The sequence below is a fragment of the Sphaeramia orbicularis genome, chromosome 11 (assembly GCF_902148855.1).
Source record: "Sphaeramia orbicularis chromosome 11, fSphaOr1.1, whole genome shotgun sequence".
Classification (NCBI taxonomy): domain Eukaryota; kingdom Metazoa; phylum Chordata; class Actinopteri; order Kurtiformes; family Apogonidae; genus Sphaeramia; species Sphaeramia orbicularis.
The window spans coordinates 36,773,010-36,791,869 of NC_043967.1; the positions used below are offsets into that span (position 1 = coordinate 36,773,010).

At 31.8% G+C, this 18,860-nt stretch overlaps 1 protein-coding gene across 1 annotated transcript in view; it reads left to right on the plus strand.

Annotated features, from left to right (window-relative positions):
* Nucleotides 1–13,139, plus strand: part of med30 (mediator complex subunit 30) — a 69,685-nt gene extending 56,546 nt beyond the window's left edge. Inside the window, exon 5 of the mRNA XM_030148073.1 lies at nt 12,176–13,139. Within this exon, the coding sequence (XP_030003933.1) occupies nt 12,176–12,271 (96 nt within the window). The 3' untranslated portion in view covers nt 12,272–13,139. The remainder of the gene's footprint in view (nt 1–12,175) is intronic.
* The last annotated feature ends 5,721 nt before the right edge of the window (nt 13,140–18,860 follow it).

Sequence of the window (18,860 nt, forward strand, 5' to 3'; positions counted from 1 at the left end):
TTTCTCTGATAAAAGCAGGTTTTTTTAATTCATTTATCAAGCAGCTAAAATTTGCTTAGAGGTCATATTTATGTCTTAGTGAATAAGAAATCAATATAAGTGAATCCCCAAAGGAACTTTGTGTTGGTAAATGCAAGTTATGCAAATTGACAGGATTTCAGTTCTGTTGCAACATGTTGATGGTCATATGAACTATGTTTTCAGCTCAAAAATGTTCAATTTCATCACAATTAATGCTATATTTTCATGTCACAAATGGCCAAGTTATATTTGAACTGAATTGACCTGAAAAACAAATATTCTATTCTTTTAGATTCCCCAATTTTTCTTACAAGATTCGATCCTACATATCACGTTTTATTTTTACAGGTTGCAATATGGAGTATGGTGCTGATCCATCCTGCTTATGTTACACCAATACATACATTAAGAATGTCACATGTCACTTTTTAAATCAACAGTTTTCTAATAATAAGCATTTTTATAAAGAAATAACAATTCTATTTTGTTATTTACTCTTTAGTATGATGATAAACTATGCAATAAATAATTCTGATCCTAGTTTTTGCACAGGGATCATTAGTGTAAACGGTGACATGGCTGCCGAGCATCAGTATGATGGGATCTGTAACAACCATGTCACATCCGTCCACTGACACATTTTGTGTTTTTGTGTCAGCTGTTATTGTTTTAGATCCACAATACTAACATTTATGAATAAGAGGAGAATTAGCAATAGTGAGTCTATAAGTTTATTCCTAATAAAGTACTGGTACTGACCAGAGCATCATGGGTAATGTCACGTCCGTCCACCAGCAAAAGTTTGCACATACACGTGCTATTCCAAAACCAATATTTACGAAAATAGAGCTTCCACTGTCAAATAATATCAGTAGTCTGTGCACAAATGTATTAGCATTATTTCAACACAGTTCTATGCATTTCTTACAACTTTTTTTTTTTTTTTTTTTACAAAAATGGCCACTCATTTGACCCCCTAAGTAAATGTTAGCTGTAAGATATGCTAGAAAGGCCTTTTATTACAGAAGAACTGGGAGAGCTGGGCTTGATAAACATGGAATTTTATGTCTGTTTTTATAGAACGCTGATGCTAGATTTCTGCGGAAAATTGCAATTCAGAAGTAACAAATTTTGTCTGTGAAGCCAAAAGTACCCCTTTACCCTCGAAAAAGATGACGAAACATATATCTATGTGCGCAGCTCATTTTTAAAGCTTCATGTGAAAAAAGAAAAGAAAAAAAAAACACCCTGCTCTTTAAAAAGGACCAGTGTCTTCGTCTTTGTGGACGAAGTGTTTGAGTAGAATTACAAAGACTTGTGGTATCATCTCATTAATACTGACTAAATGACCGAGTTATTTCAAGACTTGCTTGTCAGAGTAATGAGGCATATCTCATATAATACCCACACACTCATAACTCTGTCTTTCAGTGCTTGCGGGGACCCTCATTGACATAACTTAAACTTTAACCGTCACCACTAAAAGCACCATCTTAACCTTATTCTAACCCTAATCTTAAAACCGTTCTTTGAAGTACTTAGTAGTGGCTGGTCAGAGTCTTCGCAATGCAGAACATGCCCTCATTATACTACGGTTTAACACTGAAACTGGTCCCGTAAGTACAAAAAGACGTACCCCACGCACACACAAACACACTGGCACACTTTGAGAACCAAAGTGAAAGTCGGAAAGGGAGATAGCGAAGGATACAAAGATGAGAGAGCGCGAGCAAGTGAGCATCAGAAGCAGCGAGGGCCCTCCTGAGAGAAAGACTGGAAGGCTTCCAAATGTTCCACTCTGGAATATCTTCAAGGACAATCAGCTAAACAGTTGATATTAAGAGTGCCGTGTGAAATCGATTGCTCAAGGTGTTATCTGCGCTGCAAAAATGGCTGGTAATTAGTCATGGCTAAAGGAGTGTTACAGAGAGAGTGAGATGGATTTAATCTTAATAGATTTCGCTGCAGTGCAGATACAGTAGCCCCTGAGTGAAGCTCTCCTCCCCTCTCTTCTGCCGTCTATCTATCAGATGAAAAGCAGCTGAGCAAGTATCTGTGATGTACCTGTGTTGCTAAATTTGCCTGAACCGCCAAATGTAGATGCTTTGCCTGAGTTGCTGTTCAAAGGCAGCGCACATTTGGCAGCTGTACCTGTTTTTTTTATTCTTACTCCTCCTCAGCAGCAGCAGCAGCAGTTCAGGAGCCATTATTACCTCCGCTAGGAAGTATTGTGATTGCTTTGGTTAGTGTGCATGCGTGTTTGTTTTGTTTGTTTGTTTGTTTGTTAGCAAAATAACTCAAAAAGTTATGGACAAATTTTCATGAAATTTTCAGGAAGTGTTGATACTGGCACAAGGAAGAAATGATTAAATTTTGGTGGTGATTGGGGGGGGGGGGGGGGGGGGGGTCCAATCAGAAGGAGGAGTGGACTCACATCATCAGAATGAACACAAATGAAGGAAAAAATGAACAAAATGCACAAAAATACAGAAATTAAATGAACAAAAATAAAGAAAATAATGAACAAAATGCACAAAAATGAAGGAAATACAAAAATAAAATGAACACAAATGAAGAAAATAATGAACAAAATGCACAAAATGAAGAAAATATAAAAATAAATGAACACAAATGAAGAAAATAATGAACAAAATGCACAAAAATGAAGAAAATACAAAAAAAAATGAACACAAATGAAGAAAATAATGAACAAAATGCGCAAAATGAAGAAAATATAGATATTGAACAAAATTAAGAAAATTAATATAAAAACACAATGAAGAAAAATTAAGAAAATAATGAAGAAAATGAAGAAAACATAAAAACAAATGACCAAAAATGAAGAAAATATTGAACAGAATGAACAAAAATCAACATAAAACAAAATGAACAAAAATGAAGAAAACAATGAACAAAATTTAGGAAAATGAAGAAAATATAAACAAAATGAAGAAAACGATGAACAAAATGAAGAAAATATAAAAATAAAATGAACACAAATGAAGAAAATAATGAACAAAATGCACAAAAATGAAGAAAATATAAAAATAAATGAACACAAATGAAGAAAATAATGAACAAAATGCACAAAAATGAAGAAAATACAAAAATAAAATGAACACAAATGAAGAAAATAATGAACAAAATGCGCAAAATGAAGAAAATATAGCTATTGAACAAAATTAAGAAAAATTAATATAAAAACACAATGAAGAAAAATTAAGAAAATAATGAAGAAAATGAACAAAACATAAAACAAAATGACCAAAAATGAAGAAAATATTGAACAGAATGAACAAAAATCAACATAAAACAAAATGAACAAAAATGAAGAAAACAATGAACAAAATTTAGGAAAATGAAGAAAATATAAACAAAATGAAGAAAATGAAGAAAACGATGAACAAAATGAAGAAAATATAAAAACAAAATGAAGAAAAATGAAGAAAACAATGAACATAATGAACAAAAATAAAGAAAATATAAAAACAAAGTGAAGAAAAATGAAGAAAATAATGAACAAAATGAAGGGGGGTGGGGGGGGCAGATCTCTCTTGACGGAGGTCTGCACTCTCCGACTGCTTTTGTTTGTTTATGTACGAAGCTTGGGCAATGAGGTACTTCAGTCCATGGCAGATGTTGACTTAGAGATCTGGGTAGCGCATTCAGAGGTAATCAGCTGACAAAAAACCTTAGTGACTGACAATTGTTTGCCTCTCTGTGATGTACCTGTGGACCCCTGAATCAGGCCAGATGTGTTAGTTTAGCGATTAACAAGACCAGGGATTGAATATGTCAACAACAGTGTTCTGTGTTTAGTGAGAGGTCAACAGGCAGGTGGGAAAACATTGTCTATTGCAGGGGTCTCAAACATGCGGCCCGGGGGCCAAATGCAGCCTGCCAAAGGTTCCAATCCGGCCCCTGGGATGTTTTTGCAAAGTACAAAAATTCCAGTCTTGAATTGAATTAAGCAAAAAAAAAAAAAAAAAAAAAAAAGGAGCTTAATTAAGCCAAAAAAAACTTCAATTAAGTAAAAAAATAATAATAATAATAAATTGAATTAAGCCAAAAAAAATCTCAAATTTAGCAAGAAGTCTTGAATTAAGCAAAAAAAATCTTCAATTAAGTAAAAGAAAAATCTTGAATTAAGCCAAAAAAATCTCATATTCAGCAAAAAATCTTCAATTAAGTAAAAAAAATCTTGAATTAAGCCAAAAAACCTCAAATTTAGCAAAAAATCTTGAATTAAGCAAAAAAAATCTTCACTTAAGTAAAAAAAAAAAAAAAAAATTGAATTAAGCAAAAAAAAAAAAAAAATAGTAAAAAATCTTGAATTAACAACTTCAAATTTTTGTCTTTGTTTTAGTGCAAAAAAAATAACAAATTATGAAAATATTTACATTTACAACCTATCCTGTAACAATTAAATCTGAATAACCTGAACAAATATGAAGAACCCGAAATGTCTAAAGAAAATTAAGCACAATATTAACTATTTTCTGCTTGTTCCTCAGTTTTTAGTGTCTTTGTAGATCCGATCCATAATGCACATGTAGAAATGATAAAATGAGGAATAACATTTTTAAAGCTGCACTTATTTTTCTTAAGAAATTTCAGTTTTTTCAGGTTATTCACATCTTTGTTTATTTGGATAGTTTATAAAAGTAAGTATTTTCATAATTTAATGGAGTTTTGCACTAAAACAAAGACAAAAATTTGTAGTTGTCATTGTTTATAGCTTATTATGTTATTATTGTACTGGTCCTGCCCACTGGAGATCAAATCAGGCTGAATGTGGCCCCTGAACTAAAATGAGTTTAACACCCCTGGTCTTTTGTGTTTGAGAAGAATATCTGAAGTGAAGTGTGGCTTTCATACTTTATTAATCCTGTCTGTGAACGTACTGTTCTTGCAAAAAAGCTGGAGTTATTTTCAGTTTTTCATATTACCGACAAATTCCACGAAAAGACAAACTGGTGCTCGGTTTCAGTGTCGAGTGTATTTGTTCCTGCTGAAGATTATTAAGGAGCTCCTATACTGTTTGAGAAAATATGGATTTGATTTTAGGTAATTTTCTGGTCTATCTAAGTAATGAAAAAGAAAAGAAAGTATGACAGAGGTATTTGTTTCCAGACCATTACCCCTGCTCAGTTTTCTAAAATTCCAAATTTCCAAATATAAATTGCTTAATACAAAGTGTTTTCTCATGGTGTTTGGAGCAGACAAAATGTTTTCCTTTGTGTAAGGGAAAGTGGACCAGAATGAACTCGATGTTGTTAAAAGTAAGGCAAAAAGAATGCACACTCCTACACAGAGCTGCCATTGAGCTCTGAAGTCATGCAGGGTTTGGTGGTTGAATCGTATGAGCCACAGTACCGCAGCTATAATCATCTCAATACACGGCCACGACATAACACATATGTTGGCAAATTAATGTATTTACATGATAAATATCTATTTTTAATAAAGTGTCAAATATAATCTGAAAAATGACATCGGAAGTGAAAGAATTTGAGTCTGGAAAAGTTTGGCATTTACAGATGGAAAATGGGTGGGAACCATGTTTCTGATCTGCAAAAATAAGCCAAGAATACTTTTTATGAAAGGTTAATGGGGTTACATGTAGTATTGTTGTTCCAAATTCTCAACAGCAGGGGGGAATCATACCAGGACCCACTTAGGGTTACCAAAACCACTAGTGAATGAATACTATGTATCCTCAGACTGTATCACTCACTGAATAAAGTATAAAGCTCATTTTTGTATAAAGCTGACATCTGTACTGTGATATCAACAGGTTCTCGGTCGGTCAAAATAACACTGTCTTCACGTACTGCATCAGCTGATCGTTTATGTTATACCAGGTTCTTGCAAATCATGTGTTTTTATGTTCCCTAAACTTTCAAATTTTAAACTTTTAAATGAACTTGTATCAATTATAATTATTCCATTATTGGATCTTGGAGGGAAGGGTTCAATACATGAGGTGGGGCTTTTAAATTACTCATGTTCTTGCTAATTATGTCCCAATGTTTTTTTTTAAATTTTACTCTTCAGGAATGAAATTACTCCAACCCTTCTTAAACTAACTTGTATCACTTATATTTATTCTGTTTATTGGATCTTGAAGGGAAGGGTGCAATATATGAACTGGGTATAATACTTAATTGTGATGATGCTTTTTAAGATTATGTGACTGAATGGTTTTGTGATTGTATGTGTCTGAATGTGAATGCAACAATGTGTAGCACTGTTGTCCAAAACACATTTCCCGTATGGGATTATAAAGTTTATCCTGATCCTGATTCTGATCCTGGTTCAATTAGCTCTGTTTTTAAGACAGAAAACAGCCACAGTAAAGCCACAGATCACCTCCGTATTCTGTATGGTTTGTGTTGTCAGTAACTGCAGTTAGGGATGTAAGGATATGAACATTTCATATCACGGTTATTGTGACCAAAATTATCACGGTTATCATTATTATCGCGGTATTTTTGAAATTGTGCTCAAAATGTTCAAGAAGTACTTATACACACACTGAAATAATTTAACCAAGTTGTATTTTGAAAAAAATAAATAAATAAAATAATAGGCACAATGTACCTTCTGTTGGCAGAAACATTCAAATATTAACCCTATACCCATGTTTGGTATCTTTTTTTCAGCACAACTTCATCTGTATTATCTGTCTGTTATTTTTTCACTTTAACCTAGTATATCAACACAAAAGGACAAAAAGCACAAAAAAATAAAAAAAAATTATATATATATATATATATATATATATATATATATATATAAAATCGATTTGAAAAATATATATAATTTATTGCATAAATAACACAAAGATGTTTAATGAACCTTTTCAAAGACTTTAAAAGTGAATATTGGTTCCAAATATTAGGTATATACAATTAAAATTGTAATAAATTAAAACTATACTCAAATATTTGACATAAAAGCAGATCTTTACATAGGGTTTTTTCCCCTAAAAGTGCGGTAATCAAACATGGTTATCATGATAATTAGAAATTAAGTGGTAATACTAACCATCTGCAATTTTACTGTGGCTGATAATCGTTACATCCCTAGCTGCAATAAAGATCTGTTTGGAATTGTCCAAATAAGGTCAGAACTGTCACAGTTTAGTCTGAACCGCTGAATAAACAATGAACTTAGAAAAGATAATATCACATATTAACTTTAGACCTTCATGGGTCTCATAATAAATCTCACCCATGTAGAAGAAACACTGTAATTTCAGCATCAAACTCTATTCTTTTCTTTTAAAGCTGTACTCAGTGGTGAAAACAACAACAGCACATTTAGCTTCTGTCACTTTGTCACTGTCTTTAACTCTAAAAGTTATTTTTTAGTGGTTCTCATCCTATCTTAGCTCATCTCTTTCTGATGCTTTGGTCAAAGGCCCCATGGAGTTAGTTCTCTTCACTATGATAGGCTGGCAGTGACTCACCACTCCCTCTAGCGGTCACATAAATCCCGTGGCTCATTGACATAAATATATTCAGTTCATATCTCTATAATCCAGTACATTGGGGTCTGTGGCATAACCTCAGAGCTTTATATTCTACGTACTCCATTCCAATCCAATCCAACTTAATTTGTAAAGCACTTTAGAACAACCACAGTGGACCAAAGTGCTGTACAGAAAAATAAATAAAAACCAAAATAACAAAATAAAATACAAGAATAGATTAAAAGACATAGAATAACTGTAAAATATAAAATTTAAAAAAGTAATAATAATAAAGAAAAGTAAATCAAAATACAGAAGAGCAGATAAAACCTAAATAAAAGAATAAAATACAAGAGTATATTAAAAACATAAAAAGCTGTACAATTAACAACAACAACAAATCAGAACAATAAACCAATACCAAATAAAACAATTGAATAAAAATAATACATTCAAACTAATCATAGTCATAGTTTTAATCATAGTTTTAGGTCATTTTCTAATATTTAAATTTTGAAATACTACATATAGCCCCTTTAGATAAAGTGATACAGCTTTACAGCAGCAGCTTGTCAAACATATTCCATCATTTGTTTGTTGGGGTCTGTTTTCAGTCATGTACTTGGCACTAGTACAAGTACTTAACCAACAGGAAACTACATGTAGTGTTAACTCAAGTAGCCACTTGGATTACAGTTAAGGACCACCACAATATGTTCCCCTGTTTGACCCACTGGTGTGTTTTTGGGCTGTAATACAAAACAATGTGAAACACTTTATCAGGCTGCAATTACTTCTAAAAAGGATCAATTTGGTTTTTTTTTGTTTTGTTTTGTTTTTTTGAGTTTCCATTAGTCATGGTAGGACTCTTAAAAGTAGGAAACTATGGGAAAATGTGTTTTTGTCAGTTTCAGTGTATCCTCGACTGTTGCCAACTTTAAAAAAGGGAAACTAAAAACTTTAAATGCCCTGCTGGGAAAAAAAAAACTTAGTTTTTTTTTTATTTTTTCTCATACCAGCAGCAAAACAGCAAAGTTATTAGGTAGTAAAATACATCTGGATTGTGTTTATGTCAGTAATAAGACTAGGTAAATTATTTTTTACAAGGATTAGTGGTGGTACGTGTGAAATTTATGTTGTGTTGATGCATGACGTCAGAGTAGAGTGAGGTGTAAAAGTTGTTCGGTGGTAGCTGTTCAGGTTTTATGGGATTTTACCGTACAGTTATACAGTTATTATGTGAGACTTTAATGTCTTATTTTTGCATTTTTTCCATTTTTTTGTAGCCCAAATGTTTTAGTAGAGGAAATCTTTTTTTTTTTTTTTTTTTTTTTTTTTTTACCTTCTGTTTATTGGTTTTTGTTATTTTTTAACATATACACAAAAAAAAAAAGAACATAGTTCAGACGTATGATACAAAAGTCCAACACAGACAAACAACAAGCAGAACAAATCCCCCCTCCCCTGGCACATATCCCCTCCAAATCACAGGAAAGATAAAAATAAACAAATAAATAAACAGTAAATAAAAACAAAATAGAAGTACAAAATTCCCACTTGAAATGTTACAAAAAAAAAAGACTATATAACAAAATACTCAGTCAAGAGAAACATGACAGATTACACTTTTAACATAGATCAGAGAAGGAGTCCATGTCTTTTCAACAGTGTTGGAGGCTCCAGCTAACATCAAACCATTTTGATCCATTTTGAGAAGGTTGGTGGAGATGAGGATTTCCACTTTAACAATAGAAGCCTCCTGTCCAATAAAGATGTAAATGCAATAATGTCTTTGTTAGCAGAGGAAAATTTAAATGGAGCAGGTACAACGCCAAACAAAACAGTAAAAACATCAGGAACAATTTTCTTTACTGTTACTGTTGAGAAAACATCAAAGATTTCCAACCAGAATTTATTTAAAGATGGACATCCTCAAATCATACGAGTATAATCTGCTGTAGCCTGTTGACATCCATCACATAGAGGAGACGCTGTACCATATATTTTTGCCAGCCGAGCTTTGGTGTAATCAGCACAGTGCAGAATCCTACATGGAGTGAACCCATGTTTAGCACAAATTGATGACCTGTGCACCCTTCTTAGGATCTCGTCCCGCATATCATCTGAAATCGTCTCTCCCAAATCTATCTCCTTGATATTTTTAAGGGCATTAGAAGAGCCTGATGGGAGATTATGGACTTTAGAATGGATGACAGACATTGCTCCTTTCAATGATGACAGAGGGGTAATTCCGTGCCAAATCACCAGATTTTAGAGAACGTTCCCGACTCACCATCTTAGATTTGCTCCATTTTTTTTGATGCCCTTGTAATTAATAACAACTGTGCAAAATTTGAGGCCAATATCTCCACTAGTTTTGGAGATATTAACCCTACAAAAAAGGGGCGTGGCCCCAGATTTTAAGCGTTACAATCAAACATCCATAGTTCGAGGGCTAATAACTTTTGAACTATTCATACTAAATGGTTCAAATTTTCACACCTAATTCCTGGGTATAATAAGGCTAGGTACACATATGGAGAGCTTCGTATGGGACATATTTGCAGATTTATGGCATGCCAAACATGGCTTCCTGGAATGCGCATTTGTCCATAGTAGCACTTTTGGCTCTGTATATCTCCAGATTTAATGACACCAGGTGTCTGATTCTTTTTAATATATAAGACAAGTTATAGTACTGCCAGAAAAACATGTTATATCTGTGACAAAAATTATATTCTCTCATATACATGCACCTAAAAATGGAAAAAAACGTTTTCAGTCTGTATTTTGACTGCTTATTGCAAATGTCTGACAAGGTCTACCAGAAAACAAATTAGATCAGTGAAAAGAACTAGGTCAAATTGATATATGTACCAATTATGAAGTTGGTGCTGTGAAGAAAACTATTTTATTCAAGCTGTTGAATATAGAAGCTTTATGACATGCAAGAATGTCATTCTCAAAGCTACATCACATACTGTCATTATAAATTCAAATTTTTTTGCATATACATAACATGTTGTATATTTGTAAATCTTACAGAAGCCAGTATGAATAATTCAAAAGTTATTAACCCTCTAACTATGGATATGTGATTGTAACACTTAAAATCTGGGGCCACGCCCCTTTTTGTAGGCTTAATATCTCCAAAACTAGTGGAGATATTGGCCTCAAATTTTGCACAGTTGTTATTAGTTACAAGGGCATCAGAATAAAAAATTACGAAGCAAATCTGAGATGGTGAGTTGGGAGCCTTCCGGTGATTTGGCACGGAATTACCCAGAGGCTCCAAAAAGATATCTAAATCTGAAACATTAGAAAGGGCAGGAAAACCTGGGAACAAAGTACAGACAAAATGACAAGCTTGGAGATATCTAAAAAAAAAAAAGGATCCTTTGGGAGTGAAAACTTTTCAACTAATTGTTGGAAAGAAGCAAAAAACCGAATTTAATATAGATCCTTTAATGATTTGATACCCAAACCAGCCCAAACAGAAGAGGTACTATCCATTAAAGACGGAAGAAACATCATTGGCTGCTAGTGGTGCTCTAGACGAAATCTTTTTTACATGTGAAACTAGCGCTGTGTATCGGCAAAAATCTGGTGATACGATACATATCACAATATGATATATCATGATATATCATGACACTGTTAAAAAGGCAATTTTTTGTGTTTCTTTTTTTTAAAATATTATTTCCTGGAAGAACTGAATTACACCAGAAATATGCACAAATACTAAACATTTTTATTTGATCACAACAGGATCTAATACTATATCACAACATTTCTCTAGTTCTCCAAGTTTCCAAAGGAACTACCATCTACCTCTCAGACAGTAAAAAGTGCTTTTAGGATGCTTCAAATAACCCTTATTTAATAAAACTGTGTTAAATAATAATAAATAAGATATAAACAATAAAGAAAAACAAAAATGAAAATCCACAATATCTGCATTTGAATAAATACCTAAAAATATCAATACAGTACTTTTTAACCCTTTCATGCATGAACCTTAATCAAGATTTTTTTTTCCTGAGTGTTTTTATTCCTCTTTAGGCATGAAAAAAAACCAATGTGATTGAATTTTTTTTTTTTTTAAATCAACCTGTTTTTCATGTCGTTACAAAAATGTCCACTCAGCTACACCATGAATTGTATTCTTGAAGCAAAGAAACATGTATTTAAAACCCAATATTATAAAGTGATATGAAAACAGTGAAATGAAACCATGTTTAATGCAGCTAATCTGATGTTTTCTCACATTTTAACATATTCTAATACTAGTCATTACTCACTTCATGGAGACAATATGCAAAAAATAAATATTAACAATTGATTTCCACTCAAGAACCAATCAAGAACAGCAAAGTTATAATAATGGTCTGAATTGCAGTTTATGAGATGATGCATAAATGTGCACTGTGTTGGTTCATATGGAACTAAAACAACAAAACCCATGAAAATACAAGAGAACAGCTGGAGAGTAACTGTCCACTGTAGTGACCACTATGCATGAAAGGGTTAATATCGATACAGTATCGTGAAATGAAATATCGCGATATATTGCAGAACTGATATTTTCTAACACCCCTACATGAAACTGATTTTTTTTTTTTTGGTTTGTGTTTGGAATTATACATGTAACTTTATTTTTTTTTTTGTCTCTTGCAGAAGTTGAAACAGAAGAACCAGCAGCTAAAACAGATCATGGACCAACTCCGCAACCTCATCTGGGAGATCAACTCCATGCTGGCCGTCAGGAGCTGAACCACACGCAGTTGTGTTTTACGCATACAAAGAAGAACGGACAGAAACTTACGGTCATTAACTGGATCATGTGAAACAGGGTATCGCAGACTGGCTGAGGCTGCACTTTACACAAGAAGAGGCTTCTAGGGGATTTCAACCCAATTCCCGAAGAAGAAGAAGAAGTAAAACAACGGAAGAAAAATGGAAGGAGACAAATACGAGCTGCAGTGAGAAGGAGCTGAAGACGGCAGAAAATATTCTGTCTACCTCAGTGTTCTGCATTTCAATCAACACGATGATTCTGAATTAACCTGAAGAGTCGATATATGATGTTTTATCTATTTGTAGATGTTAGACAAATTGATATATTCTATTTAATCTGCATATTCTATACTTCTCTGTTACGTACCAGTTTCATAGCATTAGAATTGTCTAAAAAGCCAAATTAAAACTAAAAGGTTCTGTAATGTCACTTAAGAAATGCATTAGGGATGGGAATGGAGAATGGTTCCATATTGGTTTAATCATCAGATATGTAGGTTATCAATGCTTTTTATTGATTTATTGATGCCAAAGCAGCAACTCCTGTGAAATCATGAATGTACTGTTGGAAAATTACAACAAATATTAAAAGTGTAGCTTCATTTCACACACAAAATGAAAGCACTGCTAGTTGTAATGATTCTACTCTGAACATTTCTAGTAATAACATAACCTGGTGAGGCGACATGGAACAGGTCTGATACAGTGAAGGGCTATTAAGACACAACCGATATGTGATCAATAGTGTTTGAATCACCTGTTGTATTCAGTATTAAATGAAAACATGTTTTCTCTGAAACTATACATAGTCTTAATAAATTAGAAAGATGTGTTACCATTCTAATAGGATTCTGTAAGTTTAATTTACCAGTTGGCCCTACCACTGCAGGTGTCATTTGATTGGTTTTATGTGTGTCCAGCTGGATTTGGTCTGCATCCCATAATACAGTCGTGGAAAAAATGATTAAACCACCCCTTGTTTTCTTCAATTTCTTGTTCATTTTAATGCCTGGTACAACTAAAGGTACATTTGTTTGGGCAAATATAATGTATAATATATAATTTCAGAGCTGACATCTATCCATTTAACATGTTTTCTTGATAATAACCAAAATCACTTCAGTTCTTATATCAATATCTATGGCACAGGTGTCAAACATGAGGCCCGGGGGCCAAATCCGGCCCGCCAAAGGGTCCAGTCCGGCCCTTAGGATGAATGTGTGAAATGCAAAAATTACACTGAAGATATTAACAATCATTTTAGTTCAGTTTCCACATTCAGACCAATATGTCCTAAAGTGGGTTGGATCAGTAAAATACTATTGTAACTAGAAGCACTCGGAGAGCGCAGACCTCCACCAAGGCTGATCAGTGGCCCCCCCCGTGGGCCCCCCCACCCCCGATCACCACCAAAATTTAATAATTTCTTCCTTATCCCATTTCCAACAAACCCTGAAAATTTCATCCAAATCTGTCCATAACTTTTTGAGTTATGTTGCACACTAACGGACAGACAGACAAACAAACAAACAAACAAACAGACAAACAAACAAACCCTGGCAAAAACATAACCTCCTTGGCGGAGGTAATAACCTATAAATACTCACAACTCCAATTTTTTTTCTTTTTAAATGTAAATATTTTCATGTATTTACACTAGAATAAAGTATAATTTCGCAAAAACTGAATAACCTGAAATGTCTTAAGAGAAGTAAGTGTAATTTTAACAATATTATGTCTGTAAATGAGAAACTGAAGCAGACTATTGTTAAAATTACACTTATTTATTCAGTTTGTTCTTGTTATTCACATTGTTTTAAAGGATAGTTTGTAGATGTAAACATTTTGGTAATGTAATTTTACTTGTTTCACTTTAAAATATATAGAGAAAAGTTTGGAGTTGATATTATACAGGGTGTCCCATAAGTCTCCATACATAGGAAAAATAAACGTTTCTTGACATAAACCATTTTTATTTATATATGCTGTATATGACTGCCATTTTATCGGGAACACATTTCAATGCGTGTCCTCCACTGCTGAAGAACTATAAAGAAGAAATATAAAGAAATACATGTTAGAACCATATATGTATGGGATGTATTATGTCTCCTATGTATGGAGACTTATGGGACACCCTGTATATATATATATATATATATATATATATATATATATATATATATACTTTAGTTCGGCCCACTTCTGATCAAATTTAGTTGAATGTGCCCCCTAGACTAAAATGAGTTCGACACCCCTGATCTATGGCATTGTACTGACAAAAACAGTGCTTTTAGACATTCCATGTTTTCTTTTCTGTCTGTTTTAGTCACATGATACACACAGGAGTTAGTACTGGATTGCATAACCATTGTTTTTTATGACTTTTGATGGTCTAATAATTTTTTCCGCGACTGTAATAAAAGATTAACTAAAACATCCTTCTATGCAACATGGGCTTCAATTCCAAAACTCTCCCCACTTCCTAACCAAGTAGTATTTTTGTTCTGCAAATCATGCCACACAGGAAGGATTAGCACATTTTTGGTACCACTGTCTAACCACAGAGAGTTTGTAACACGTGTAATTTCAACAGTTTATGAGTTGAGATTGAACAGTTCAACTGTAGGTGAATCATCACATATATTCTGAAGATAAATGATTAAATGTCATTGACTTTTTCACCTTTTCAAGTCTGAAGTGTGAGAAAAATGATCCATACTTTGAAACATTTTTATTTTTTTTTAAATTGAGCTGCAATTTTGGCAAAATTCTGTTCTTAAATTATAAATGACTTATTGAACATAAACTACATAAATTCCCCACAGACTCTCTGCTGGTGAATTCCAATAAAGTGTTATTGAATAAAGTGTATTCAGTTTTCCTTTGGCTGAGAAAACATACATGAGGATGTGTGTGGATGTTAAAAAAGAAAAAAAAAAAAACATCATTAACAGCAGCAGTTTGGTGGGGTCAAATTCTACCAATTTGGTGAGTGAACATTTTTCATATCAGTACTTACTGGTTTTCAATGTTGAACCCAGAAGAACTACGAAGAAAAATGACAACCTGGGCAAATGAGAACCTACACAGACAGCACTACACTGCAAAAATCTAACTCTGACCAAGTGTATTTTTGTCATTTCTAGTCAAAATATCTCATCACACTGAAAATAAGACAGAATCACCTAATGAGTAACTTTTCAGTGAGATATAAGAACTGATTTTTAGACAATAGATCTGGAAAATCTTATTTCAAGAAATCTTACCAAGATAATTTTCACTTGTTCCATTGGCAGAATTTTTTGCTTGAATTAAGCAAAACAATCTTGACTTAAGCAGAAAAAATCTTGAACTAAGCAAAAAAGCGATCTAAGCATAAAAAAAATCTTGAATTAAGCAAAAAAAAATCTTGAATTAAGTGAAAAAAAAAAAAAAAAAATTGAATTATGAAAAAAAATCTTGAATTAAATAAAAAAAAATCTTGAATTAAGCAAAAAAAATCCTAAATTAAGCAACAACAACAAAAAAACATTCTTGAATTAAGCAAAAAAAAAAATCTTGAATTAAGCCAAAAAACTCTTGAATTAAGAAAAAAAAAATCTTGCATTAAGAAAAAAAACTTGAATTAACCAAAGAACAAATCTTGAATTAAATAACAAAAATCTTGAATTAAGCAAAAAAAATAAAATAAAATCTTGAATTAAGCAAAAAAAAAAATCTTGAATTAAGAAAAAAAAACTTGAATTAAGCAAAAAAAAAAAAAAAAAAAAAAAATTGAATTAAGCCAAAAAAAATCCTTAATTAAGCAAAAAAAAATATTGAATTAACAAAACAATCTCAAATCAACAAAAAAAATCTTGAATTAAGCAAAAAAAAAAAAAAAAAAAAAATCTTGAATTAAGCAAAAAAATTCTGAATTAACAAAAAAAAATCTTGAATTAAGTAAAAAAAAATTGAATTATGAAAAAAAATCTTGAATTAAGCAAAAAAAAGAAAAATCTTGAATTAAATAAAAAAAATCTTGAATTAAGCAAAAAAAAAAAAAAACATCCTGAATTAAGCAAACAAAAAAAATCTTGAATTAAGCAAAAAAAATCCTAAATTAAGCAACAACAACAACAAAAAAAAATTCTTGAATTAAGAAAAAAAATCTTGAATTAAGCAAAAAAAAAACTCTTGAATTAAGAAAAAAAAAATCTTGAATTAAGCAAAAAAAAAAAAAAACAACTTGAATTAACAAAAAACAAATCTTGAATTAAATAACAAAAATCTTGAATTAAGCAAAAAAAAAAAAAATCTTGAAATAAGCAAAAAAAATCTTGAATTAAGAAAAAAAACTTGAATTAAGCAAAAAAATAATGAAACTTGAATTAAGCAAAAAAAAATCTTTAATTAAACCAAAAAAATAAAAAAAATAAAAAATCTTGAATTAACAAAACAATCTCAAATTTAAAAAAAAATAATCTTGAAGCAAAAAAAACAAAAAAAAATCTTGAATTAAGCAAAAAAATCTGCCAAAGGAAACAAGTGAAAATCATCTTGATAAGATTTCTTCAAATCAGATTTTCCAGATCTGTTGTCTAAAAATCAGTTCTTATATCTCACTGTAAGGTTCCTCTTTAGGTGATTCTGTCTTATTTTTAGTGTGATGAGATATTTGGACTAGAAATGACAAAAGTACACTTGGTAAGACTTAGATGTTTGTAGTGTAACTAATAGTCATTTTATCCAGAAAATTGATTTGAATTGTTAAAGAATCGGATCTGATAAGCAGAATCAATAATGAGGTTCTTGGTAATGCTATCTATTCCCATCCCTAACACACACTGTAGCAAACTGCTGAGTCTGGTTTCTTCTATTTTTGACGTACTCTGCTCTAATCCAACCTGACATGTCATCACAATGCCTTGTTAAGGATTCTGCTGAACTATTAAATCTTGCTGTGATTTTTTTTAATTTTTTTTTTTTTTAAAGCTTTTGTTCTTGATTTTGTACATCAGATAGGAGGTCAGCCGGTTCGAACAGGGGGAGAACCTCTGCTCTTTTGTTGATGTTTTGTATATTCACCCACAAAAAGCTTCAGTTCTAGGTAAGAAAAGAAGAAGAGACCGATTCACAAAGGAGTTCATTCAACACAAATATGAGCAACATGAGCTTTAAATGTGCGTACACGTGCGCACACACACAAACACGTACATACACGGTCAGGTTACGGATCTGGGTGTGTTTAATAATTCAGAACAAAGCCGGGGTCATATGTAAGATGTGTTATGAGGCTGTTGTCCTCAGGGGAAACGCAGAAGGACAGAGGCTTTCAGCAGCGTTAAAAAAAAAAAAAAAAAAAAATCAATGCAGTGAGAGTGACTAATAAACCCCTCCTCAGTGGTCTAATACAGGGGTGGTTATTATATCTCAGGGGGCAACGCAGCATTGAGGGCCTGTTATTACTGTACAAATGGAGTGTGTTCTCATTCAGCTGGACAGAGGTCAGCGGCTCAACACTGTTACAGATGATGAAGGGATTAAAAATGACCAGTGTGGGCAGAAAAACACAAACCACTAATCCAGGGGTGTCACACTCATTTTCTTTCAGGGGCCACATTCAACCCAATTTAATCTGAAGTGGAATTAACCCCAAAAAATCTGGAATTAACCAAAAAAATTCTTGAATTAAGCAGAAAAAAAAATCTTGAATTAAGCAAGAAAAAGAAATATATCTTGAATTAAAAAAAGAAAAAAATCTTGAATTAAGCAGAAAAAAAATCTTGAACAAAGAAAAAACATCTTAAATTAAGCAACCAAAAAAAAAAAAAATCTACAATTAAGCAAAAAAAAAAAATCTTCAATTAAGCAAAAAAATTAAGTTAAAATTAAGAAAAAAAAATTTAAAAAAATTAAGCAAAAAAATAAAAATAATCTTGAACTAAGAAAAAATATCTTAAATTGAGCAGAAAAACAATCTTGAATTATGCAAAAAAAAAAAAAAAAAAAATCTTGAATTAAGCAAAAACAATCTTGAATTAAGCAGAAAAAAAAATCATGATTTAAGCAAAAAAATCTAGAGTTAAGTGGAAAAAAAACTTGAACTGAGCAAAAACATCTTAAATTAAACAAAAAAAAACCAAAAACAAATCTTCAATTAAGCAAAAAAAAATCTTCAATTAAGCAAAAATAAAAATCTTGAACTAAGCAAACACATCTTAAATTAAGCAGAAAAACAATCTTGAATTACGCAAAAAAAAAATAAATAAATAAAAAAATCTTGAATTAAGCAAAAAACAATCTTGAATTAAGCAGAAAAAAAATCATGAACTAAGCAAAAACATCTTGAATTAAGAAAAAAAAAAAAAAATCTTGAATTAAACAAAAAAATAATCTGGAATTAAGCAGAAAAAAATCTTGAACTAAGCAAAAACATCTTAAATTAAGCAGAAAAACAATCTTGAATCAAGCAAAAAAATATCTTGAATTAAGCAACAAAAAAAAAAAAAATTACGTAATAAAATCTTGGATTAAGCAGAAAAAAAAAATGTTGAACGAAGCAAAAGCATCTTAAATTAAG